At 38.3% G+C, this 26,783-nt stretch overlaps 1 protein-coding gene and 1 long non-coding RNA gene across 3 annotated transcripts; one reads left to right on the top strand and one right to left on the bottom strand.

Annotated features, from left to right (window-relative positions):
* On the bottom strand, nt 1–19,117 carry LOC135261057 (uncharacterized). Of its 2 annotated transcripts, none has more exons than XR_010331820.1 (4): nt 18,977–19,117; nt 15,412–15,581; nt 230–5,875; nt 1–96 (listed from the first exon to the last, which is right to left on the bottom strand). It is a non-coding gene; the product is annotated as an uncharacterized LOC135261057 (long non-coding RNA). The 2 variants fall into 2 exon arrangements; XR_010331821.1 differs by lacking the exon at nt 18,977–19,117 and adding an exon at nt 17,278–17,737.
* On the top strand, nt 19,117–26,578 carry gata6 (GATA binding protein 6). The gene is made up of 6 exons (XM_064346911.1): nt 19,117–19,957; nt 21,375–21,541; nt 22,372–22,497; nt 23,036–23,123; nt 23,432–23,535; nt 25,004–26,578. Exons 1-6 carry the CDS (start codon nt 19,117–19,119, stop codon nt 25,169–25,171), a joined length of 1,494 nt encoding a protein of 497 aa, XP_064202981.1. The 3' UTR covers nt 25,172–26,578.
* Nucleotides 26,579–26,783: the final 205 nt, after the last annotated feature.

Here is a 26,783-nt window from a genome sequence, read left to right as displayed (position 1 = left end):
CCTGCAATGTCATATTCCCACCATGAGTAAACAACCGCAGGCAAACACAAAGTAGCCGGCTATGGCACTGCCTGGTACAGCACACTGGACCTGAAACTGCACAAAAGAACCAGCGTGATTTGACTGTTTGAAGGAAGACTGATAAAAATTAAATTGCGACATGTGGAGTGCTGGGGATTTTAGGCAAACAAAGCCAGTGGGTTCACACCGAAGGAACAGCTCTCAATACCTTCATTGTGGGGCCACAAAGTGGAAGCCATCTACGGGAGAGCTTGTGTATGCTCTCAACCAATGAGGAGCTGACAAACGGAACAGTGGCAGGGACCAGGTTGCACGGTCATTGGAGGTCGACAGAGTGACTCTGGCACACATGCCAGTGAGTAGTCAGTGGAGCCACCATGTCTTCTCTGTCAAGCCCAGGTTTTATCTAGTATGGTGGGGCGGTCATTTGTTCTTATGTTTCAAAAGGCGGAACAAACATGGACACATTTTCTTTCATCTGAAAGAAAAAAAAGATCTGCATACTGAAATGTTCACAGTGCACATATACGTCGATGAGAGTCTTGATTGTTTCCAACAGTGTAGAAACTTTAGCAGAGCATCAACCTACACATGTATTTGTTTGAGAATTTTATACTCGTAATTTTCTTATTATTTACTTGTTTATTACTTTTTAGGATCTGGTCATGGTCGTTTTCACAAAAGATTGGCATCACTTTCTCGATTGAACAGCCCTCCCTCCCATGTTTTTTTTTTGCTTTATTGCAGACAGATATAACAGAGGAAGTAACACAGAAAAGGGGCCACAAATGGAAAGTGCCATTGCAGGGATGAAACCCGGCGGGGGAATCGCGTACGGCTGAGAGCCGGCAGCCTTAGGGACCACGCTGTACATCTTGGTGGACATTTTGGGAGGTGCGTTTCACATTTTTTTGAAGGAACACATAGGCTTATTCACAGAAGGATACAGAGGAAATGGAAATAATCTGGATGCATCAGTTCTTCCATCAGTGAACCTTTCTTTAGCCTTGAAGCCTTCCTGACAAAACAGAAACATGCCCCTGCCTGACCAGGCCCACCGCTCTCTCTCCTCGGTGACCTTGATGACTCTGCAGTTTCCTGTAACATTGCACATTGCTGCCCTTTTATCAAGTCTCTCCTTCATTGGTTGTGGAAGAAAAAAAAAAACAATTGGTTTCCACATTTGGGCAAAATGTTGGGTTGTGTTGTGAGTGGAGTATCTACCTGCTCCACTAAAGGAATGCTTCATTACGCTGTACCACGAAAATGGAGCATATTTCCAACGACATGTCGTTACATCTTGTTAGCAAACATACGGTCTACATGTTTCTTGAGCAAGTTACAAAATCTGCCCCTCCTAAATTGGCTATGTTACCATTGGCCTGTGACATTTGGTGCCTAAGTTAGTGCCTAAGGCAGCCAAACAAAGTCCCCTTGAGCTTATAAATGTACTAAAGCATAAAAAGTTGCATATTTGAGTTCTTGAGCCCTAAAACCATGAACATAATAAGTATTAATGAAAGAAAAATAAAAGAAAACACATGACACATGACTTGTGATATTCAGTGACTGTGGATTTATGATGGCTGAAGTTCACAGGAAATGAAGACTGCAGTGTGTTGTGTGTCAGACTATGTTGTCTGCCGAGAGCATGGAATTTGAAAATAACTCTCACCAAACATAATGAACACAAAGGGAGTTTAAGGTCATTTGTCAAAGGCTGCAGACAGCTCATTTCAGTTTCAACATCCATGCAAATACCTCATTTCCTATAGAATACTGCATTTTATTGCATCAATTTGTCCTTATCTTACAAGAGTCACTTATGATATTAAGGACATATGTGCATAGGCTTATTAAAGCAGTAGTGATGCCAGAAAAGGATAATTAACACTCTTAGAACAAGTAACAAGTGCAGCAAACATTCAGCTATCTTTTCAATATATCCAGCATTAAACAAAATGCTCTGATTTGGAGAAGTACTTGAAGAAGGTCAGAGAGATGGACCTTTTGAACTGACTAGGCTAAGAAATACATCACTGGTGGGAAAATGTTAACCGCTGCCATCAACCATATGGCTAGAATTGCGGTCTGGGAAACCGCTCTTCGTGAACATGTCAGTTTTGCTGGTGATGAAAGTGATATTTGGGCGAGTGCGTATCTCCTATGCAATGTTCAGTCATCAAGCGTGTCCCTATTAGCTTGATAGTTTCATTCAACCGTTGAATAAGTATCATTTAACTGTGTTCATGCCACCCTGTGATATTCTGTTCACAGTTAGACCAGCAAACAGAAACATGCAGGGTGATTGCATAACCTCTGCCTGGCCTAACAGTGGCAGACTTGATGACACGTATCAGCACGGGGTCAAGGCATGGCCGCTGAGCAGAGACACTGATGAATGGCTGAAAAGGGTGGGACAGCTCAATACGAACTGCGAGAGAGAATTTTCCAGCCTAAATGTATTACAATCAATTTAAATTTGAAGGGGTGGTGTTTTTCTCAAAAATATATTTTTTGTGATTTATTTACTGAAGTCTTTTATTCTCACAGCCGCTCCCCACAGATGAAAAACGTCCAGAAACATGCAGTGCAACTAAAATGGAGAAAAGAAATGCTCTGGCAATCGGTAGTGGGAATTTTGCACCAGAAGAGCCATGTGTGTCATTGGGATTGCGCATGGTTTAAAGCTGCCTCCTTACTGCAGTTTTTAATGCAAGGAGAGCAGCTAGCTGTGATGTGCTTGTGCTACAAATGAAGCAATGCATGGAAAATAGTAACATAGATCAGTTTACATCAAGGCTCTTAAACCAAGCCGCTCTCCTCTCTCAACTGTGGCACAGAATTGGCATGGAACACAATGTTCTGCTGGGCCACAGTGAGGTCCAGTGGCTCACACATGTCTATGTTTTGAGTCTCCTCCAAGGAGAGATGATTTTCTTGCCTGTAACAGAAAAAGAAGCTTAGCAGTTGTTAGCTTAGCAGTTGTTAGTCGTCTTCGCCAACATACAACAGATATCTTTTCGAAGTATGGAATGCTACAAACACAAATGTGCTCATTCTTAATGAAATGTCTTTGGGAAAAAGTAAGTAAGTAAACTTTATTTATATAGAACTTTTCAAGGACAAGGGTCACAAAGTGCTTCACAAAGTGTAAAGCTTGCTCTCTGGAAGCAAATTTGTGATTAATTTTGGCTTTATCTTCCTGAAGAAGTCTTCAGTCGCCAGCCCAGACAGGGGTGTAAACTACAGACGAGGGGTGGAGGAGATTTGAGAGCCCTATCACTTGCTATCCAGGGGCATGATGTAGGATCAACAATAAAGATAATAAACACCCACAATTAACACTCATTTGATTACACAGTACAATATAATACACATCATGCTTACAAGCATCGACATTCAAAAACTTTTGAATAGTTTCACTTTTGGTCCGTTTTAAGGCCTGTTGGGGTGCCCTGTGAAATTGCTCCCCTGAGCACAGGTCGGGAGTCATGGGGTGGTTCAGTCCGAGGTGACGGCTGCATACCACAAGTGAACTGGGTCAGTAACTGAATGTAATGGCTTGTTCCTTCGTAATCTGACAAATGTCGCAAATGTCAAATGGAGCCAAGAAGCTCATGTACCTTTCTTTTAACAGGAAAAGTTGTGTGACAGTCCACAGTGTGGCCAGCTCTCAAGGGATATATAGGAGCCCCCTTATGTCTCTCAGGGCATGATTCAAATGCTTTATTAATGTTAAGAGTACAGAGAAGACCAGTACCTCTCTCCTTTGTAGACTCCATTATAACCAGCTGGCCCCTTCACAGGGTGAAGGCCTTGATGATGGCCGAGTGCCCAGGCACTGCAAGGTCTTGCATCTGCGATGATATCCGTGCGGCTTAGCGTGCTCTCCGAGAACATCCCTGCCCCCCCACAACACCCCCCTCTCATTATCTGTAGCGTCACCAGCGCCAAGGCTGTTCTCTTCATTAGCACTCAGAAACAGCTGATCCAGGAACAGTCACAAGGTGTACTCAGAGTTTGACCTTCCTCGCAGACAAAACACAGAGACAATTCGGCAGGATGGAGGCATCACAAGTGCAACACAGAAACAACAAACGTCTCCTTGGAAAATGAACAATGGGCATCATACTTTTGGGTTTTTATCTTTTAATTTTTATTTAGATTTAGATGTGTCAGTCATAATTGTGGGCCCATCCAGACCCATCCAGTCATTGAAATGTCCTGTCATACAGGGGAAACTACATTATTAATACATCCAGGCTTTGATTATGGATTGTGGGGTGCCTCACTGAAGGGTGACACCTGGGAGGCATTTTTTTCTTTGGGGACACCAAGCATTGGTATTTGCAAACTATCCTGGAATTCACAAAAACATGCTGAAGTGAATTTGAACCAATCATACACATTGCTGTAGAAATCAAATATTTTTTATTGGTTCACTCAAGTCAGAGATTGACCCTTGGTAGGCATTGACACCAATAGTCCTGCGCATATTCCTGAGTTGTCTGCCTTCAATCCAAGTTTAAACCCTTTTCAGCACAAAATAATTTAAGAGATTGCATCTGCATAAATCCTCAACCCACTATTTTCTGAACGTTGCTTATTACACTAACACATTATTGACGTGTGACTCAATTTTATTGTATATTCATAGGTTTATGGACCACAACTAATTTCAAAACTGAATGAACCACAGCATTCCAAAAACAGGTTCTGGAAGAGCTAGGCAGCATGCAATCAGCATTTTTGCTTTGAGGGTTTATGTGGTAAATACTCCAGTCAGAGAAGGATTAAAAGTCTATAAAACACAGAAAAAGAACTTTCATGGGATGGCACAAGAGACAGCCATTGTATCGCTTTTCAGAACAGTGTTTAATCCTGTTGCCGAACACTGAAATATCAATGAGAATCAGGGGATCACATTCAGTGATTACAGGCTTCTTATCTAGGAGGGCTGGTGAGGCAGATAATTGCTTTTTTCCCTTTCATCTAGTTGTACTGAGAGTTTGAAGTGGGTGTCATGTGATAGGCTTATGTGTTCTTCTTGCACACTGTCATTGTGTACTTACAATGGAAGGTGGTTTGCCTGTAACTGTCCATGGGAAATGCTTGTTTCTGCTGCAGCTCATGAACAATCTTTCTAAATGGCTGCCTTCTAGAACTCAAAATGTCCCATTTCTGCCCAAGTCAGAAATATGATTTTCAATGTTTCGTGTTTTATACAGATCAGAGGCTGACCGATTTTTGCAGCAATGCATTTTATTTTATTTTTGTTCATGTCATATCTTTGAAAAATCACACTTAATATGGACACCGCAATAGACACACACTCAATAGAGAGGGCTCATTTTATAGCCACACCCACTTGCTTTAAAGGTCCAATCAGCAAGGTGGACACTCCCACATCACTGGACAATAATGGAGATGATTAACAACGCAGTGTCTGTGTCCTAATACTATTTCCTTGTGTCTTACCTTTGTCTCCTCCTTGTCAATTTCACAAAACATCACAACGATCCAAGTGGAGAGGACAATGGGTAAACAACAAGGAAAAGAGCAGCACAGGAATGTGTGGGAAGAAGTGGGACACGCTAGACACTACTGCATCACCTGACACAATTCTGATGAACAATAACATTGATCCTGTAGGCTCTGAATTGCTGCTTAACTGAACAGCACATAATACATTTTGACACGGTGAAACACTACCAGTCTGTAGAGCCCCGTACATTGCAACTGGTAATGTGAGAGTGTCTACTTTTCCTCTCTTGTGCTCCTCATTTCTCCATCCTCTTTATTTATTTAGCCTCGACCTCTCGAAATGAATAACCTCTTCTGCAAGAGAGACCTGGCAAGACAGCAACAGAGCACATCAGTGACAGGAAACATGTAACATACAATTGATACAACAATTAAACATTTACAGTCTACGCTAAAGACACAGAGATAATCTAAATACAGTTACAGAAGAAACTCACACTGCAGTTCAGTCAGTGAGCACTTGTTTTCATTTAAACACTTATTTTCCAAAATGTCCATATAATGGCAATCAGAACACACTGAAATGAACAGCTTCATGATCAGCAAATCATTCTGCCACCGTTCTAAAATTATAATGCTAATGTCTGTTTCCTCAACATATTTTGATGATTAGAAAATAAAAAAAGTAAAAAAATAAATAAATAAAAGTATGCAAATTATTATTTGCTGTTATAAATGATATATTCTGTAATGTTGTTTATTACCATTACTAACATTTCTGAAGTGTGTCCCCCTTTTTTGGACATCCTTACAGAAAAATCCACTGCAGTCTTAAATTCTTGACTTATATTTTGCCAATTCTTGTCCTGTGAAGCATACACCTCATTGTGCCTTGGCATCTGGGTCAGACGCAATGCATCACGTAAGACCTGGCGGGTGTGATGGTGTCACTGACACATCAGCGAACAGCATGAGATCATCAAGGCCACCATAAATCCCCCTTTTCAGGGCAGCAATATAGTGATAAAAGCACACAGTAGGCTGTGCACTGGCACAGGAAAGCACACAACTTTATTGCCAGAGCCAGAGTTACTACTGGCCTCTCATGTTCCTATAGGGGTTAATCAAACCTTGTAATAATAATGGCAAGGGATCTGATACACCCCTATAATTTCTCTACCTTGAGTATGAATATATTTCCTCCTAAAAACCCGGCAATTCCTTTTATTCCCTGTAGGGGACATGAGTCTTTGGTCTTTATCTCAAGATCCATATGTTCTACTACACTGAAACCAACCCTACAAAGGACATAAAGTATTAAATGGGACAAAAGTGAAATAAAGTAAATAATATTTTAGAAAATATTTTCACCACAACATAAAGTTTCTCTTTTTTTACTTAAACTTCTGCTGGCTCTCAGAAGGATATTTTAAAACCTTGAGGGGGCCTTTGTGTTCTGTGGACAAGACAAAGACGCCTTGGCCGGTAAGGTCTTTGTACATGTGGCGGCTATTAAAGGAATAAATGATGCATCTGGAAGTTTTTAGGATGTTCAAAATTAGACCCCGCACCACTGACAATATTGTCTGAGTTGGACATAAAGCAAAAATTGTGTTGTGTTTGGTATGGATTTAAGAGCTCAACATACTACCATCAATCGTAAGATTTCATTCAATCATTTATAAACATGGTTTGTAATCCTGTTTTTGTCATTATTACTGCCAATAATAGTTGAAAATCCATTATACAGACACACGTTTGCCCCCCTTGCCTCTGCCTCACCCCATCTTGAACTGCATACACACTGCTGGTGTTTTTATCATGAATAAACTCATAACTCACAAGAAAAGAAAATATAGAATTAAGAGTGGATCCACACTCCATCCTACATGATTAGACAAGAACATTGGGTTTAAAAATGTTGTGCCCCCTCTTGTGCCCAATATCAAACGGCCAAGTGTGCTGTTTGCCGCTCACGCATGCACAAGGAGTGATGCCTTTGAAGCACACATGCTGCTCAGATACACTACCCTGGGAGCCAGGGGCTATTTTCTACACCTCAGTACCACAGCAGACAGCCAGCACTGATTACAGGAGAAGCATCTCCCACTTTGGAGAAAGCTAGTAGCCTGTAGTCACCTGGTACATCACTAGCAGGAGCTAGTGCTACAATAACCTGAGTGACCTTTGCCAGATAAAATACATGCTTCTTCAACAGGTAAACCAACTGCAGACGCATGTATAGCCTTGCATCCAAACAATGTGACTGGTAACTTTACAGAGTCACTCTGTAGATAGATGTAATTATTTTGTAATAGATTTTTTGTAATTCATTTATTTTATAATTGCATTTTATTTACTTATTGGCAAATATTAGGATTTCAATATTTGTTTTCTTGTGTGTGTGCACAATAAATAATCCCAAATAGTGGTCAAGTTGGACTATGAAATTGTCAAGGCTTGTCAGCCTTGAGCAGTAAACCCACATCGCATGTGGGAACACTCCATGCTATGCCAGATTTTTTTCATACACTTTTGGCCACTGCTTCACCATCTTCATAATTCACAGTCGTGAACACATTTTAGTCTGGGGTTCCACTGTGGGCGTGGTATTGACACGAGGATGGTTCAGACTGTCCAAATGGCAAAGGTTGCTTTTACACCTGCTCACACTGTTTAATGATCTACTATTTCCTGTAGTGCGCGCAAGTCACAAAAAAACACTGCCTCAAACCCGCCATGGCCACCATTGCAGGCGCCCTCACCTTGCACAGTGCAAGAACTCAGAAGGTGGGGCAGAGTCATACATAAAACTTTATTGCACCGTTCATATGAGGTGTGTAAATAGGTCACTTTTTTTTTTACAACGCCCACACCCCTACCTACCCACAGCATAGATTTTAATAAAAGGCAGGAAATGACTATCACAGTCTTTACAATAGAGTTGGCTTTTTTTATTCTATGCTCAAATTATACACTGCTGTGAAATAAGATTAATATTTGGATTTTTCTCTCAGCATTAAGAAGGTTCAACTACAGAGCAAATGATAAAGAAATGAAAGATGAACTTTCTACCATACTGGGCTAATAGAAATGAAATCAAGTAAAAGACAAATTTTTTTTTTTTTCCCCTTGTCACAAAGTATATATGGCTAGTTTTATTCATTGACTGCTTTTTTAAAAATGAGATGTATTTTCTGTTAAAATGTTCCTTAGCAGAAATCATTGCACCAGTCTCGACGGCTGTGGAACATTACAGGCATATTTTCCTTGAAAACAACTGTCAACTGTCGAAAACACCTGGTGGCTTAAGCGCATGGCCCAAGTAATGTCATTGACTCTGTACTTGAACCTGAACCCATATTTCGAAAAGGTCACATTTCTGTTTGTGAGTGTAACTAGCTATATCTCCTAAATGCAATATTGGAATGTAGTGCCTCTCCTCCTCAGGTTCTGGAAGTAAAGTGCGAGGAGCTGACGGTTAGTGCTAACTTGGCAAACATGACACTTTAAAAAAAAACCCTCATATAAATTAAGCTATGAGCCCCAGCAAATAATCGTCCAAAACACACATACATATATTTTTGCTTTATGACGCAATAAATTTCAGGCTCGTTTGGGAGAGGGATGACCGGCAAATAGTGCTTGGAGATTTAATGACTGGCGGCAGCAACCAGTGGCTCCTAGGACTGCGGATGAATGCTCGCCAAGATCAACAGAGGCCAGTCTGGGGAATATCACTGTCCTTTACCTACTGGATTACAACAGTTCACTGGCCTCGTGGTTAGACTGTCTGTTTAACACTGGAGGGTTGCAGGTTCAATCTCTAACTGGACCCATACCAAATGTTCATAATGCTTCCCCCTACTACTAAGTGGTTGCTTAGTACGTTACAGCAGAAAACTGTTATGATGTCTTGAGCATTCCTAGACTTGTTTCGCTGGGTGCCAAATGTAGCTAAGACAAATTATATGGGCAACATCAGTCATTTCAGCCATCAAGGTCTTGTCGATCCCAAGTCTATCACTTTGTGAATGGAGTAACTTGGAAGACATAATATACTGGGGAAAGGAGAAGTGCAGACTGTAACACTAAGACAGGTTGTGTGATCCTGGAATTGTCCCAGGAATTGAGAAACACACATTCACCTTTGGGTGACAAACCCAGTTCCCTACCCCAGTTCTACCTAATTCATGCAAGTAGCTGAGAAGTGGAATGTTTCAAGTGTGGTTGCAAAGCATTGGTGGGACTGTTGCACAGGTAGTCTAGCAATACCCAGAACCCATGGTAAAGATTGCAGTGCTTTTACGGAAGCCCTCATTGTAAAGGTGACATGGTATTACAAGTGTTTTTTTTTTTTGTGATACATACTCTTGGTTTCCAGCTTCTTATGTATGCCAAAATCATGCCTCATCATGCCAGTCTCAGGTATACACATATGCCCCCCGTGTTCCTCAAAGGACTGTGTCTGTCTGGTTTGGTCAATGTATTGCAACAGTTACAATTATTTTTAACAGGACTTAAAATAGACCATTTATGCTTGTAGAGTCACATTGTGTCACCATAAACAGACTATTCAGCTATTAAATAATATACAGTTGCATCAAGCTATCTTTTAATGGAAATTATAAAAATGGTAGGGCAAATCTTGCAATGTGATTGGTTAATAGCCGTGGATATAAAAATTCTATTTCAATTATCACTCCATGACTAAGTAATCATTCAAGTCAAAATGAAAAACCGTTACATGCAACGATCATCATCAGTCACTAAATGGAAACATTTGACCTATCTGATACGGGTCTTGAGGGGAGAGAAATTGTGTTCGTAAGTGGACATAAGTGCGAGAGCTGTCTTTAGAGCTATTGGCGACCTAAACTCGAGGACCGGAGAAGGTGGAAGAGCATCCTCACCACGCCGAGAAATGCGCCTCCTGCACTTATCAAAACGACAAGACCTACGCAACGTGATCCCACTGATGTTGGAGAGTTTTTCAGTGGTTGCACAATCAGTGGGAAGGTACAAGTAAATATGAAGGCATAAACTCTCGTTAGCTCACTAAAGCTAGCTGGCTAGCAAGCTAGTTTGGCAGAACAAAAGAAAGGTAGCCTACTAACGGTGCAACAACTGCCTGGGCAGCCGACGACTTTCTTGTAAATTATTCTTATTAATAAAACTTTTGTTAATAAAACAGTTATAAGAGGGTAGCTGTGATATAATCAAAATGTAGGCTACCACTGCCTGCTGTGAGTTATTGTTTAATTCACATTGACTCAGTGCAGCAACGAACTGCAATAGTGATAGCTGCAATAGCTCATAGTGAACATCAGTTACTGTCTTTTTGATAGGTCATTTGGATTTATGTTTAGGTTGTTGCAAGTTAACAAGCAGGAAAATAATCACGTTAACACATTTTCTAATAACTAGCAAAATAAAGTGCTTGATACAAAATGTAAATTTTAGGAATACAACTGCTAGAGGTGGTGATGGTATATGTGTGCAAGAGAGTGAAACAGAACAAAACTGTTTGTAATCTTATGTATCGAGAGAGTATTATTCTTCAAACCTTCACTATTCCACAAGTTCGTCCTGTATTCTTTTAAAGAAAAATATTAGGCAAGTATATCAAAGGTTTCTATATGACAGCTGATTCATGGACACGCTGACGCAGATGATTTTAGTTTTGTATTAAAAATCTCAATTCCATATTGTTATTTCATATTGTTATAGCGTAATAAATAATGTATTATAGGAATAAAATAAAATGTAATAGCCTACACCATATATGTGACATGGTATTTTTCTCTCTTTTTTTTCCACGAGAGGGTTTTCACTGTAGGATATCTGGAAAATGTGTAGCCAATTTAATTTATATGTTGAATATGTTACTGATGGTTTGCTGTTTTCGGTTTCAGAAACATTTGTTTGAATTAATTTCGATATTGCATTGTATTAATTCGTGTAGTAGCCTATTTTTTAAATAATAATGATTTGTTATTAATTAATACGACATGGATTGAGTCACTGTTTTTTTTTTTTTTTTTAATTCCCCTTTATGGAGTGTCCCAGGGGTATGCTGGACATCCTCCATTTACTCGATATTTTCCTGTAAAGACTCAGACCATTGCCGCTTTTCCTTTGCACGGGGGGTGTTCCTTCCCTGAACGATTCCTCATTTCACTCACCAACGACAGGAAAGATACCATGAAATTCAATGGGAGAGCCCCACAGGCAATAAGCCATGTGCACTGCTTAAGTGTAAAACACAATGGCCAGTAGGTTAAAATCTGACATAAGCACAACGCTGCAAGGACAAGAGTAGATCCCTTTGAATAAAATTAAAGATTTAATGGATGATTTGCGCTCCATGGATGTATTATTAGTGAAGACCTCTTTAAGATCCGAAATGAACTTTGTACGCCTCTTTGTTCTAAAAATGTTTCTTATTTGAAAAAGAAATTGTACATTTGTTCTTTCTTTCAACAATTAACAAAGCCATAACATGAGTAACTATCGATCATTAAAAATGTTTATGTATTAAGTATTTAGGCTATAATAAAAATCATGTTTGGAGACTGCAGTATCAGCAATAGTGATCGTAAATAATTAAACTGAACAAGGCCAGGCTGTCTAAGAATCTAATTGTATGCTTAAGTTGTTTGTAAATACAAACGCAAAGGAAAAAAAAAAACCCTTTTCTACATAATATTTACACAGAAATCATATCCGTCCTCTCCCAGTCAATACTGGCCTATATCCTTAGCAGTAACAACGTTTTAATCAAATAAAACAGCGATTAAATATAGGTTATCTTCAAAACCGTTTGTGCAGTTAAATGCTATTTTCTTTTAGTTGCGCATTCCTGTAATAATAATAATAATAATAATAATAATAATAATAATAATAATAATAATAATATAAAACTAGCAATGTGTGCTATATAACTATTTCAAAAGTTATAAAAAAGTAATTTACTGTCTGTTTAGACAAGGGTAGTATTTAACTTCAAAGAGAAACAGCGTATGTAGGCTACGTTTTTCTCAAGCGCATCTTCTTGTCTGGTTCAACTCAAAGTGGTTGATACGGATTCTATCATCTGTCTCTAGTTACGCTGGGAATTAAAGGTTTGAACTCAGGAGATCTGAAACATTCACGGGTCTCGAACTTTATCGAGTTGTTTGAGTGCATAAAGCGAATGCACTGACAACACTGCGTAAATCACATTCAAAGAAGATCAATTTTAATAATAGCGGTAAATAAAAGACGTCTGGGAATCCCGAAACCACTGGATAAAGTTTATCCATCTGCACAACTCTTTTTCTTACCCTCTTGTCAAATTATTTATATTCTGTCTCTGTGAAACATGTATTGGTGATCAATAGTCTACATTAAATATATATTTATAGCAATAGTGAGCTTGTTTTTCCAGAGATAGGCCTATTAATGGTACAAAGAATTTAGCTGACTAAATAAATAGATCGAAATAATGTTGTTTATTATGTGCCCGTAATTAATTAAATGCTATTTGAAGAAAAACATGACTGACTACTCAAGTATGCGGCCTGGATACATTTTGGAATATGCTCAGGACTTCGAGAGCATAGCTGATTAGATAGGCCAACCAGTTACGCGTCATTGTTAACTTAAAACTTGGCGTCAGTGCAGTTCTCTCCGACGTGTCAAATTAAGTCGAATATTCGGATCTCCCACTGATCACAAGCATATTTGTTTCTCTACAGGACAGAGCCGAGCACATTAAGCAATTTCCCTTTATGAGAGTAGGCCAATATGGTATATCCCAATAACTGGCCGTTTTTCTTTTTGTATATTTTGAATACATAGGCCTACTTGTACGGAAGCTACGAACCATGAGTGTGTGTCTTTCTGTGTGTCTGTGTGTGTGTGTGTGTGTAAGTGCATGCGCGCGCATACATTTTTCTAAATGGTGGCCTATTCCTCAAATTACTATTCACTGTCCTTCGACACCAGGCGTTTCATTCCGAAACATCTGAACTACCCAGAGCATTGCATATGCATATCTTCTTTTGGTTCCGGCACCTCAGTTTATCTATTAATGAATTACAATGTAGAACCTTCTGCCTTGGCTTACTTTCACAGGCTTGAGCTTTCAGAAGCTAAAATCAAATAGACCAACAAAATAGTTGTTATCCTTCAGTCTTCAGGTAGCTCTGGAAAAATTAAATTAATCATGCATTTTCAGAAAATTTAGTCTGGAGAATATATAGGCCGATAATCGAGCACATCGAGCACAGACTAGGCAGCAAAACTAGGACTAATGTCAGTTTGTGAACATGTAATCGTACCATGCAGTCGTTACGTTTATATAGGGGCTTTCAAATAGAATGAAGATACACATTATAAGCTACCTGCATGCCGCGGATGTCCAAGCGGCATAGCGTAATATATTCGATGATATAGTCTTCTAATGAGTTGCTCTGTAAATATTCTATCTTATCTTAAATTGAGACATGAAATAAGCCAATTTCCAACACCAGCTGTAGTATAATCAGAAATCCATTGCTGGCATTTCAGTATCGCGAAATGCGCCATGAGATAATTATTATCAAGTCAGAAGTGTATATAGGCTACGGCACTGACTTTTCGGAGGCAGTAGATTAATGTTATTATGTAATGAAAAAGACACCAGACATCGTTCAGCGGCCACTTTGATACGAAAGCCTAGGACTACAAACGACCTGATAACTGATGAACCACGGAGGAAAATACAGGGCATGCAGGCCTGCAGTAAAATATTCGTTGTTTATTTCATTTCCCATTCACGTGCTTTAATTCCACAAACCACAGAATGAAAAAAGCAGGCAATAGACATGTCATTCATAGTTAAATTGCAATGCGCGTTAAATGCAATGATAAAATAAAGGATACATAAATAAATTCTAAAAATAAGAAGAAGAAAAAACGTTGCCTACACAACATGATAACGTGGGTAGGCTATTTACGAACGAATTTAATACTATAGCATATACCCACTGAAAAAGAAAAATACACATTCAATCCACCATGATTAATGAAAATGGCGTCATTTATAAGGCGTAATTTATGTAATGTCGACATTAATACAGCTTATCAATTATTCACATGTACCACTGAGCTTGTGATCTAGATTGTAAATGTCAATTTAAAACAGACTACAGGCCTTTTCATACCAAGTATATAGTTCCACAAAAATAATTTAACCTAAGAATTGGCTTACTTTAATTTGCCATGTGCCTCCTGGAAATAATTTGAAATATAAGAATATTGATGTAGGCCGAGATTATGAAAGCAATACCATAACAACAACGACCGCAACTAATGCAGACATGCTCAATTTGATTAGATGAAATATTCATTTTTGTCATTTACAATACCGTTAGCTGGGCCGAACCGAAGACTCTCATCCAAACTGATTATTATTAAATACTTCTATAATTATAACGTATTTATTAAACACGAATCATCTATGGACAAAAAATAATACAAAAACAAAAACAATGAAAGGCTTGCGATTATGGAGCTTTTTAAAAAACAGGCTAAGCCTACATGTTACTATTAGAGAGAAAGCCATATCACCCTTGGCCTATTATTATTATTATTATTACTGCCGTTGTTGTTGCTTATAAATTTCCGTCCATATTGACATGCATAAGTAAAAAGGTTAATTCTAAAAATCAAATAAAAAATACATTTCATATTCCATATTGTACCTATATAAATAAACATATGTGTGTGTGTGTGTGCGTGTGTGTGTGTGTTACATGATTGCTTGAAAAACTTACATGGGTTAATATCGGTTTTCTCGATGAAACATTTTACACGTTTTAAATGTATCATCATATTCTGTTAGGCTAATTAATGCGTTTATACATACGTTAATCATACCTGGATTCAATTACACCATTAAATGAACAGTCGACAGTTACTCATCTGATCCCCCAGTTTAACTGTGACGCTGGTGCCAGCGCAGACCCGTTCCTGGTTAATGTGAAGATAGTGACGAGTAGACAGTGCGGCGTCCGGCTCCTTTCTTCCAAGTCGACCCATAACAGTCACTGTCAAAAAAACACACATCATGGCAGCAGAGCCTGAAACACCTCATTTGTCTCGAGAGCCCGGACAGACAGCATCACCCGTCCTGTGTATTCAAATTTATTCATTTCACGCCGTTCGAGACACTGAAAAAATAAATTGAACATGTGTGTGTGTGTGTGTGTGTGTGTGTGTGTGTGTATATATATAATTTTAGTGAATTATTTCATCTACAAGCCTACATATTTTTATTCGTCATACACTTTTCTGCTGTAATCAGCCCGTACAGCATGAGCCAAATGGTTGAATGAACTGCCATGGCAAATGAAGGTTGTAAATCTCATTAACTGTTTACTTTTTAGTTTTAAAGTCGTAGTATAACGCAATTTAAGTAAAATGAGTGCTGTGAGAAGGACACACAGCTCGGTAACATAGTTATTATAAATATAAAAATAAAATAAAAATTTTGGTCTGCAATACCAACTGTAAAAAAAAATGTAATATGGTTTAAACAGACATAAGCATAACAAGACAAGCACAGGATAGAAAATGGAACTGAAAAGGGACAATTGCATAATTCCTGGAAGACCAGACCTCAGGTCAGTTTATGTCGCTTTTCTACTACAATAATAAAACACAGTGACTGATGAGGCGCTGTCAGTGAATAATTTAATTGACACCTTCACGCGGTTAATTATTTATACTAAGCAACGCATTTTGTAACTGAATGTATCATCACTTAGAAAGAAAGGATATCTCTTTTAAGTACAAGATGCGTGTTGAGTGTTAGGTATTCTGAAGGTAGGAGCCCTTAATCCAATATCAAGGCGCTTAACTAAAGTAAACTAATTAGCGACCAGCCTTGATTACTATGGCCGATCTAAAGAAAACGATCCCTTTCATTACAAATGACAATCGAATACCAGGCCGTGATTAAATCCGCATTGAGATGTATCATATTGTGACAACATCATCATGAAACAATGTTCATTCTTTTAAAAAAACAAATGTAATCTGGCTTTACAACTATGCTATGCCATTTTTGTAATAGCCTATTTCGGCTAACGGAATGTCCATCGATGGATTTATATTTAAATCCATAATACTTTATTAAGATGCTGATTTTAAAAGAATATTTTCCGGACCAAAGGATAGTGTTTAAATTATGTAATTTCCTAATAGCCTACGTTAAACGCATAATTCCAATATTATTTTTCTTCTTTTGATATTGATAATATAAGTTATTCGCATCAGAGTCAGCGTATCTTATGCTTTATAATAAGCGCAAGGATTTCTCAGGGAATTCCTGTCTTTTTTTTTTAAATGACCAAAAGCTTTTATTGTTGAACTTATTTTCATTCCGTCAGTCCCGTAAACTTTAATAATAGGCTAATAGTAGTAGTAGTAGTAGTATTAATATTATTATTATTATTATTATTATTATTATTATTATTATTATTAATAATAATAATAATAATAATAATAATAATAATAATAATAATAGCATAACATAACAATAATAATAAACCTACACCACGACTAACTGCAATGTAATAACATTATTATTATTATTATTATTACTAGCTACTACTACTACTACTACTACTACTAATACTTCTATTATTAATTTTGTTGTTGTTGTTGTCGTCGTCGTCATCGTTGTTGTAGCAGTAATCCTGTTCCATATCCAAGAACAGGTTTTTACATTTTAAAGCTTACCAATCCACCCTTATCTTCGTTTTTGACTGTATATCTTCTGATAAAGCTCCATTCACTCCTGCGAGTCTAGATAGCACAAGATCCCGTTATTGATTAGTCTGAGAGTGCAGTTGTCAGTGGAATAGCGATGATCAACACAGATGTCATTTATATAAAATTCATCGGATATATTTTATGTTAACCCGACCACGTAACCATATTTCTTACACGACACGTTTACAACAAATAATTAAGGCTGTCTGACTGATTTGCTTTAATGAAATCTAGTTCGTGAATTGCTTAAGCAATGATTGTTTTTTTTTTTTTAACTATGCTATACAAATTTCCAGGCTATTCCTCCTATTACGTGATTCAATTACAACTTTTTCGTTTTTTTCTAAAAGGTACCACTGTTTATAAACGCGTGGTTTATAGGCCATCTAATTTGCTACAATCTATTTTAGACATTTTGAGGGGTAATGATCAAGCCTCGCTTTCTGCTTTGATTGATTGTCGAGGCTAGCACCCCCGTCGAGCCGATGTTTGCTCAACTTGAATCCAATCAGAAAACGGCCTGCAGTTTCTAACTTCAGCTACAAGAGGCGCCTCCTCTCTTAAACTTCGTCACGAACGCACCAGCCCTTTCATTCTTTATCCTCTCAGAGACCAGCTACAACTTACGGTGGAATACCTCAACCAGGAGCTGATGGCACATTACCAATAGGTCTGAAGTGGTTTCCTTATATTATTTAAGTTTCTTGTGACGTTCCTCTTTTCGCTGCGAGTAAAACATCTGGTTCGGGGTTCTTTAACGCGCCAGCTGCAAAGAAGCTAAATCATTTTGGGTATTGTTTTGTCATGGCTATCCTGCCTCTTGCTCTTATCTGTTATGGGTCTTATCAAGCGGTTATCTCTTTGCAGCAAAGACATATTGCATTTTGTTTCCTATCTATAGAGCTGTGTGGGTTTTTGGTAATTATGATGAAGCTATCACGAGACCGTTGACGGGAGTTAAAGCTGCGAGCTACGCCACAAAGATGCCTACTGCTCTTCAGTTCATAACTGTCTGCAAGATACTGCCTGCGTGTATTTATTTGTTTGAATTTGCGCTACAGTTATGTTTAATCAACTTAATGATTTGCTTGAGGAAATATTTTAATATGAAACATACATAAATACGATATGTATGTTATATAAGATTTAACCGTATAGCTTATCTGTAGAAGATTTAAATCATGCGCTCGAATTTCAAAATGAATGTGAGTTATTCACTACATCTCGAAAAAAGTATACTGCCTGGCACACACGTCTCCAGTGGGCAGGCTTTGTCGGCGTTCTTATGAACTTGTTGCGTAAAACAGGCATTTTATAGACTTGTGCTAAAAGTTATACCTCCAGTCGAAATGGAAGACGGTGACATTGTAAGTTATATTTAAAGATTTAACCATGTGAAGATAAAAGACAATCATATTGTTATGTCAGAATATTATCGAATATAGGACGTATTTGAATTTTAAAGCCAAGGTTGCTGGACAGGTGTATAATACATTCGCTAAATAGCCTAAATAATGGGTTGCAATTTTAAAATAGTCTTATATGAAGAACTCTAAATTACAGCGGATAAGTTGTGAGTTTTTAGCTAAATGTACGTATGTTCAACGTTGCTACAGTGCACTTTGCTGTAGTCTTGCCGCTGAGAATGAAAGCTGATGTGCACTACCTGTTCGATGGGTTTCTAACAGCTCTTTGATCGTGTTCAAAAGCCCCTGTAATCCTTCAGAATTTAGATGCGTATTCTCTCTCCTCCACAGGGAATACCCTATCGATTTTCTGAATTCCAGTCCATAATCCGGATCCTGGATGGACCTGGGCGAAAACAGCTGGTCCATGGTTAAGAGAGAAGTCTCCAGCAGCCCAGGGTCGCCGGTGGAGCAGAACTATCTTCACGGTGATAGGAGGGACCGGCACACCTCGGAAGAGCTGAGGTCAGCCCCGACAGCTCATCTTGACACAGGAAACCGGCGCTCTGAGGGGCGAGCACTACACCCCTACGTTCACTTCGGACATCACAACAACACATTGCCCAGTTCAGAGGACATCACGCTGTTCACGGATCTTGACCAGGGAAACAAACTCATCATTTCCAGCGGAGCACACAAGGGAGGTTTAATCGTCGACCCCAGCGACATGTATCAAACCCTTGCCATAGCGGCGGCTCAGAGCCAGGCAGGATACGACTCCCCTACTGGTAGCTATATGCACTCCACATCAACTTCCCCGGTGTACGTGCCGACCTCCCGCGTGGGACCTATGATTCCCAGTATCCCTTACCTCCAGGGCAGCGGGTCTGCACAGCCGAGTCATGGGGTTAGCAGTCACTCGGTCTGGTCGCAGCCAACCCCGGAAAGCCCTTCATACAGCACCGGGAGTCCCCACGCCTCCAACCGTTTTCACTACTCTCCAAGTCCGCCCATGAATAACGGCGCTTCCAGGGACAGCGGCTACAGTAACTCTCTGAATGTGAACGGCAGAGATCAGTACGGCCTGGCCCGGCCTCTCGGTGGACCCTACCCCAGCCCGTATGCTCCTTACGTGGGACCGCAGCTGTCCACTGCTTGGCCGACTGGACCATTTGACAACACGATGCTGCATTCTCTGCAAAGCCGAGGAACGTCACTACCAATTCGAGGACCCAATGGAGGTAAATTACAACCTTAGTGAAATGAGCTTTAACGCGTGTTGGCGTTTATAAGCAAACATGAATCTCAGTCTTTATGATGCTGACTGCTATTTATTAACGTTTACGTTTAAAACGCTTGAGGAATATTGTCAGTAGCACTGTTGCAGTGTGAGACAGAATATCAATCCGATTTCAAAGTTGTCCATGCATCTTCCACTCGTAGGAGTTAAACAATAGAAATGCTATGATTTTCAAACCTAACTTAAATTAGTTAAAGTAATAATCACTTGTTCCTTTTCATTAGCATTAATAGTAAGCTAATTGCGTAAGCATGAACCTGCGCCCACGATATATATTGTGTAGAATATTACAACCTACGAAGACGGAATTGATAACCAATTATATATTTATTTCAACTCCACTGGCGTACAATATTTAGTATATAAAGTATAGGCTATATAGTATATACATTTGTATTAAGTATCAGAATTTAATTAGTTAAATCAATCGAGTCATTTAACTTGATCATACATTTCTGTTTCTGTTTTGCTGTTAACATACCCGGGGTGCTTTGTGTAACCTACCCTATTGCCAGAAGATACACATATTTTACTGTTTAACATTCTTCGATTTTGATTCCCATGTAAAATAGTTTATTTTCCGTTCATAAGCTATGAACGCGCGATAAAGTGTGTTGCGTGTTACTTTCGGCAAAGTAAAAATGCGGCTTATTTTAAATTAAAAAAAACTTGAGAGTAGGTTGTAGCAGAACGCGTAGCAGATGTTCAAAATGGGTGAAATGTACTGCATTATGTAGCCTACGCAGATAATAATGGTAAAAATGTTTAAATATGCGGACATTCTATGCCTGAATCTTCTACATTATTTAAACAGTTAATACATAGGCCTACACAATTTCATATCTGACCAATTGATCGTTTGACGAAAGATTGACTATGATTGACTATAAAACCTAAGTAAGCTAATCCTTGCTTTATACGCAATTATTTAAAAGGAAAGGAATAGCCCTAATGATCATAGCAAACCATAGCAAACCTCTAATGTATACCGAATTATTTTAAGGTTCGATTCAACCTGGTATTTAAAAGTATGGCTTAAAGGCTGTTTATTCAATACAAAACTATGTATTTTGAAAAAAAGTAGGCTATATAGACGCAAGATATATGTACCAAATTAATTTACAGAGACAACATACAACAAAATTCAGTTCATCATGGACAGGGGGAACTGGTTTATGCCAAACCAATTTGGCAAATTCACACTGTTATTTCACAGCAAAACTCAGGTTAGGTGGTATTTTTCCATTCTTGAATTCATTAATATTATTCATTAATATTAATAAAAATGACACACACATGAGTATATGTATTTATTCATTAATTTGTATTTTTGTATTAATTTGTGTCGTTAATCACAGACATTTTGGATGACTTGGGAGAAAGTCGAGAATGTGTGAACTGCGGGTCCATCTCAACGCCGCTATGGAGACGCGATGGCACGGGTCACTTTCTGTGCAATGCCTGCGGCCTGTACAGCAAAATGAACGGACTTAGTCGGCCACTAATAAAACCACAAAAGCGGATGGTAAGCTTTTTAAAATTTTTATTTTAAATTTTTAAAGCTTAATAAATATACTGTTGCAATGATAAAAACGCCTAGCCTACTACGCAACACGCGGCAATGTATAGCATGCCGAACACTGCTAATTGATTAATTACTTACATTAACTGATAATGGCACACAGGATAGCTGATATGGCGTTACGAGATATCGCAGCATTCTGTTTGATATGTCTGAAAAACTCGACCTTAATGCAACAAAACCCATTGATAAAAGTGGTATTTTTTTGGCCGACGTTGCCCACTGTCTAAATGAGTAGGAAACGTTATTTTCGTTTTGTTAGGCCTACTGTCCCCACTCAGAAAGAATTTTAGAGACAGAACTTTAAAAATAGGCTTTCCTGTTTACAGTTAACTACCAACAGTTAACTGTCCAAAACCAAAAATATTAGAAATACACAACTTAAGAAAACCCAAATGACAAGTGTTAATGGGCATAAATTAAGCTATAGGTTCCATGCTTGAAACCATTTCTGCAAAACACAATCAGTTCAGGTATTTCAGCATACTATGAATATCATATGTAGCATGTTGTCAGACCTAAGTATAAAGTACGTAGTGACGAAGAGTTGGCAGTAATCCATTAATGTGGCCGTATTTCTTTGAATCACACAGAGTGCAGTGTAGGACTAATAAACAAACCCTTCTGTATTTTGAGTTCAACACCTTAGCTACCCTCCTATCAACAGTGGGAGCACCACTTATTGTAGATGTACTGTGTGTTAGTCTAAAGTGTACATTGCAATCTACTGTAGCAGTTTGTAATTTGATGAATTTTGTGTTGCTGTTCTAAAGTCATCGACAAGACGAATTGGGCTCTCCTGTGCAAATTGCCAAACCAGCACTACCACACTGTGGCGCAGGAATGCAGAGGGGGAACCGGTGTGTAATGCATGTGGACTCTACACCAAATTACATGGGGTGAGTGTACCTATAAGCTTTTCATGAGTGTACCGTCTATGTGTGTATGGGTGTGTGAGAGAGTGTAAGGTGTATAAGATGGGGGTAGGGGGTTTTCAATATTTTATTTAATTAATTATTGCATTGTCTAGACATTTGGAGGATCACAGTTAAATATGAAGTTGTTAGATGTAATGCCCTCAAAGGGATGCTGTAATTTTTAAAACATTTTCTATTCTGACCATTGTCTGAATTAGCCCCAAAGCTTATCATTGACGTAATTTTATAACATTGTGCAATAAGCATGAAAACCCAGGCCCAAGTTTTCTTAAATTACTGTATATTTCAGGAGTGAATATAATTAGAGATTTATTCTGAATTAATTATTGCTGTTTTCTAATAAAAGAACAGATGGCTTAACTGATAACAAAATTTTGGAGCAGACTTTTCTTGGCTCAATAATAAATACAATATTATTTTTCAGAATCTACCACATTAACAGTGGATATCTTTTAAAAAGGTTATTGTGAGCTCACCTATGTGAAAATGTTATTGACAGGTCCCAAGGCCACTCGCCATGAAGAAAGAAGGCATTCAGACGAGGAAAAGAAAACCAAAGACCTTGAGCAAGATCAAGGGTTCTTCCGGTATGCAAATGCAAATGAATACATTTAACATTTGGGCCAGGATTTATCCCCATTGCGCTGAAATTTGTACTACAAATAAACTCGTTTTTTCCCATTACAAACACAGTTTAATGAGTTCTGTGTTTCTGTAATATTTCCAATATTGTGTTTGTGAGGAGAAAACATGCATGCATTTATTTGTAAGTCAAATTTAAGGTCCCGGGAAATTCATTTTGGTCTTTTAGTATCATGAGTAAACTTTATACATATTGATGGATATGCATTTTTTATTAGAGTAGTTAAACTCATTTTTTCTGCTCCTTCCATAGGTAACAGTAACCCAGTTCCCATGACTCCAACCTCTACGTCTTCCTCCAATTCTGAAGACTGCTCCAAGAATAGCTCTCCATCAGCACAGGCACCTGTCCAAGGGGTAAGATATATCCTCTTGAGCCGGTTTTAATAAGTCTTGGAAAATGTCTACCTTTTTCAGCTTCCACAGTGCCCTGAATCTGAAGGAATTCAGAAAATATTCAATCTTATAAATTTAAAAACAAAACCAAGGTGGTCCTCAACAACTGGTGTTCTAGCCCAGAAGCAGGCCCAGCATTTGCCCATCGAGCATGTCTTGACAGACCATGATCCTGTGCAATATTGAAAAAGGCTGACTTGTCTAATAAAGCATAACAAAATGAAAGTGGAAGTCAGTAAATCTCAAATGAGGTGAAAAGGTCAAACACCTGGAAGGAAACAAATAGTTTTCTACTACACAGCGATTTTTATTAAACATGTGACCTGAGTAGTTCTATGCATGTGGACTATATCTTTGATGAGAGCAACCTCATCTACCATACATGGTATGATAAGAATTTAAATTCAATTAAATTAGAAGTTATGATATTGTAAAAACAGCAATCACTTTCACCTTTTCATATTTAATCGGCATTCAGTTTTGATCACAATGTCAGTGGATGGTCCAGTAATGTACATTATGTACAATGCTAATTACTTGTTAATTCTAGGGTCTCTATCATGCAAATACACAGAAAAGCATTAAATACACATCTTTCATAGTTCTGTATTAGTTGGCATAAGTATGTTCATTATACAGTTTCAGATGCCCTAAGCATGATTCTCTGTGCTGTGAAAACAAGATGGACATCATCATTCCCATCATTCATTTTTCATATCTAAATTACCGAAATAGTTATGTCTGTGCCTGGTACAGTAAAAAATGAAAATTCTCTTGGTACTTCATGAAAACAACAAGTTACAATCTGATTTCTCTTTAGATAATGAAAGAAGAACAAATTGCCCAAATCATAGAAAATCATGATTTATTTTATTGCATATTTGGAATAAAAGATTTGCCAGGGACAAGGTAAAAAGAATCAAATGTTCAAGTCAGTTGATCACTTAAAAAATGTTCTTGCAGGATCATGATTTGGGTCTACTAACAGGACATGAACATGAAACAACCTTTCATTATAGTCTAATTTTAACCAATTTTAATCAAAATCACTCTTCTCATATTATTAGCTTAATATTTCCAGTGACGACAATAAAAAAATGTATTATTGACAAAAAAGCAGCATTGCCTGAAACCTTGAAAGTGAAGGCCGACCTGTTTCCTGGTCATTGATAAATGTTAAACAGTGTTTACATTCACGTGTGTGTATGTGTGTTTATATCAGTAGTGTTTTTTTTTTTAACAACTAGAGCTTTGCAATAGTGCACCTCCAATAAATGTTGGATGAAAGGTTAAAATTTGACTGCCATTCATTTTCCCCAAGCCCTAAAGAGTGATGAGGCCAACTGCCCGCAGATGACAAACGACCCAAGGGAGGGAGTGGGGTCCCTCTGGCCACAGTAGATAACCTTGTGTTTGTGTGTTGCTGCAGGTCAACTCCTCCACCATGACAGGCCAGGGGGAGGTACCCACCTCAGGCAGCTCCACGGTGAAGTACGTGGGGCAGGAGGGCCTGTACCCGGGGGTCGGCCTGACCTCCACGGCTGACGTGGCAGCGGCGGTGCGAGGGGAGCCCTGGTGCCCGATGGCTCTGGCCTGATCGCGAGCGCCTGGGAGGCTGGCACTGGGGCCAAAAGCGTCTCACCGGACCTTCTGCTGGCTTGGCATTAAAGTAATCTGCAAAGACTCAGCGTTGGACTATTTTACATTTCGCTTTGGGTGTGTCTCTCCCTTCATTCCTTTGGCTTTGAGTCGCAGCTGGACATTGACGTCAACAAAAACAGCAACAAAACAAGAGTCGCCTCATACTTCTTCCTTTTTCTATACATGGAACTGATTGACCATCGGATTAATGCCTGCATTAATCGAGAAAGTCGTCTTTTCTGTGCCTTTAAAAAAGGGAAATATTTGACAGCAGGTTTGTTGACTTTGCCAGGTATGTTCCTGTAATGGGTACTTTCAGAATGGGCTCTGTAGATGGCTCATGGCTCAGTGGAAGGCACGATAAAAGGGAAAGGCCAATGTCACATGGATCAAATTGATTTCGTTTTGCTAAATATATGTGTGTGCATTACTTTATGGATAATCCCCCTCTTCCAGAAAAAGGTGGTTAATCTGTTTGCTTTATAGAAGTAAAAACACTGTCCCTGCACAACTTCCATACTTTTCTCAGCAACTGGAATAGATGATGAAGTACAAAGAAATTCTGAATCAAGCCAAAATATTTATTAACCTTTCATTGTTGAAATAAATATATCATGTTTGTTAATAAAATAAAGATGTGCAAATAGAGTAGAAGTAAATCTTAATTTTAAATGTGCTTTTTAAACATGAATGCATTTAGATTTTTATGTAGTTTTCGTTTGTGACGAAGCTGCACGTTTTCCTCTTTAAATTTCTTTTTTGTTTCAAAAACAATGTTATGGTTTTATACAGGGTAACAAAAAATCTGACTTCCATTGGTTTTAAGCATTTTAAATAGTGCAATGGTGTGTTCTTGTCACAGTAATCAGTGTTAAATCAAGTCTTAGATTTAACAACAAATTTTGCAATTAATGTAAATTGTCTTTAACTTAACGGTACTTATGTAATTCTATTTTAAGACAATGTTGAAGCTAAATTTCTAGACGTTTAAATCCATATTTAAACAATAGAAAACAATCAAATTACAAAAAGTTTAATTACTGGCAAAAATTCTCAGAACAAAATTTGCACTCGGGAAAATGTTTGTAATGCATCTATTAGGATACGTGGTGAAATTCTAAACAAGAAGATACTGCACGTGACCGATACTTTACTACCTAAATGATAGGCCTCCATATGTGAATACTCCAAGTCATATATATTCAGCCTTTGTGTCTTGCGTTTTCAAGATACAGTCTGTATCATAGATTTATGTATAGTTTGACTGAAGCCACATTTTGTCTTTTATTTCAAAAGAAGTGCATTTGCCTTGTTTTTGTTCGGTAAAATTAATTAAAAACAACAAGTAATTTCTAACAAGAAACTTTATTTTTCTTGAAGTGTCACTCGATATGAAAACAACAACATATCCACTCTGTGTAAAGTGCTTTGCTGTAACACATGTTGCCTGCAGTAGTGAAACTGACTGCCATAGGAAAAGCTTCGATGTGAATCTTTGGAGCATGATAAATGTTGTCACAAATTATTATTCAACACAAAGTTGAGTGCCTTTGGAAAATTTAAGCAAA

The sequence above is a fragment of the Anguilla rostrata genome, chromosome 8 (genome assembly GCF_018555375.3).
Source record: "Anguilla rostrata isolate EN2019 chromosome 8, ASM1855537v3, whole genome shotgun sequence".
Taxonomy (NCBI): Eukaryota; Metazoa; Chordata; class Actinopteri; order Anguilliformes; family Anguillidae; genus Anguilla; species Anguilla rostrata.
The sequence above is the reverse complement of the archived record's forward strand: the minus strand, read 5'-3'. Positions and strand labels throughout refer to the sequence as shown.

Coding starts and splice junctions, on each gene's coding strand:
- gata6 (XM_064346911.1), top strand. CDS start 19,117: ATGGACCTGGGCGAAAACAGCTGGTCCATGGTTAAGAGAGAAGTCTCC. Junction 21,542..22,371: donor TAAAACCACAAAAGCGGATG/GTAAGCTTTTTA, acceptor GCTGTTCTAAAG/TCATCGACAAGACGAATTGG. Junction 23,124..23,431: donor CAAGATCAAGGGTTCTTCCG/GTATGCAAATGC, acceptor CTCCTTCCATAG/GTAACAGTAACCCAGTTCCC.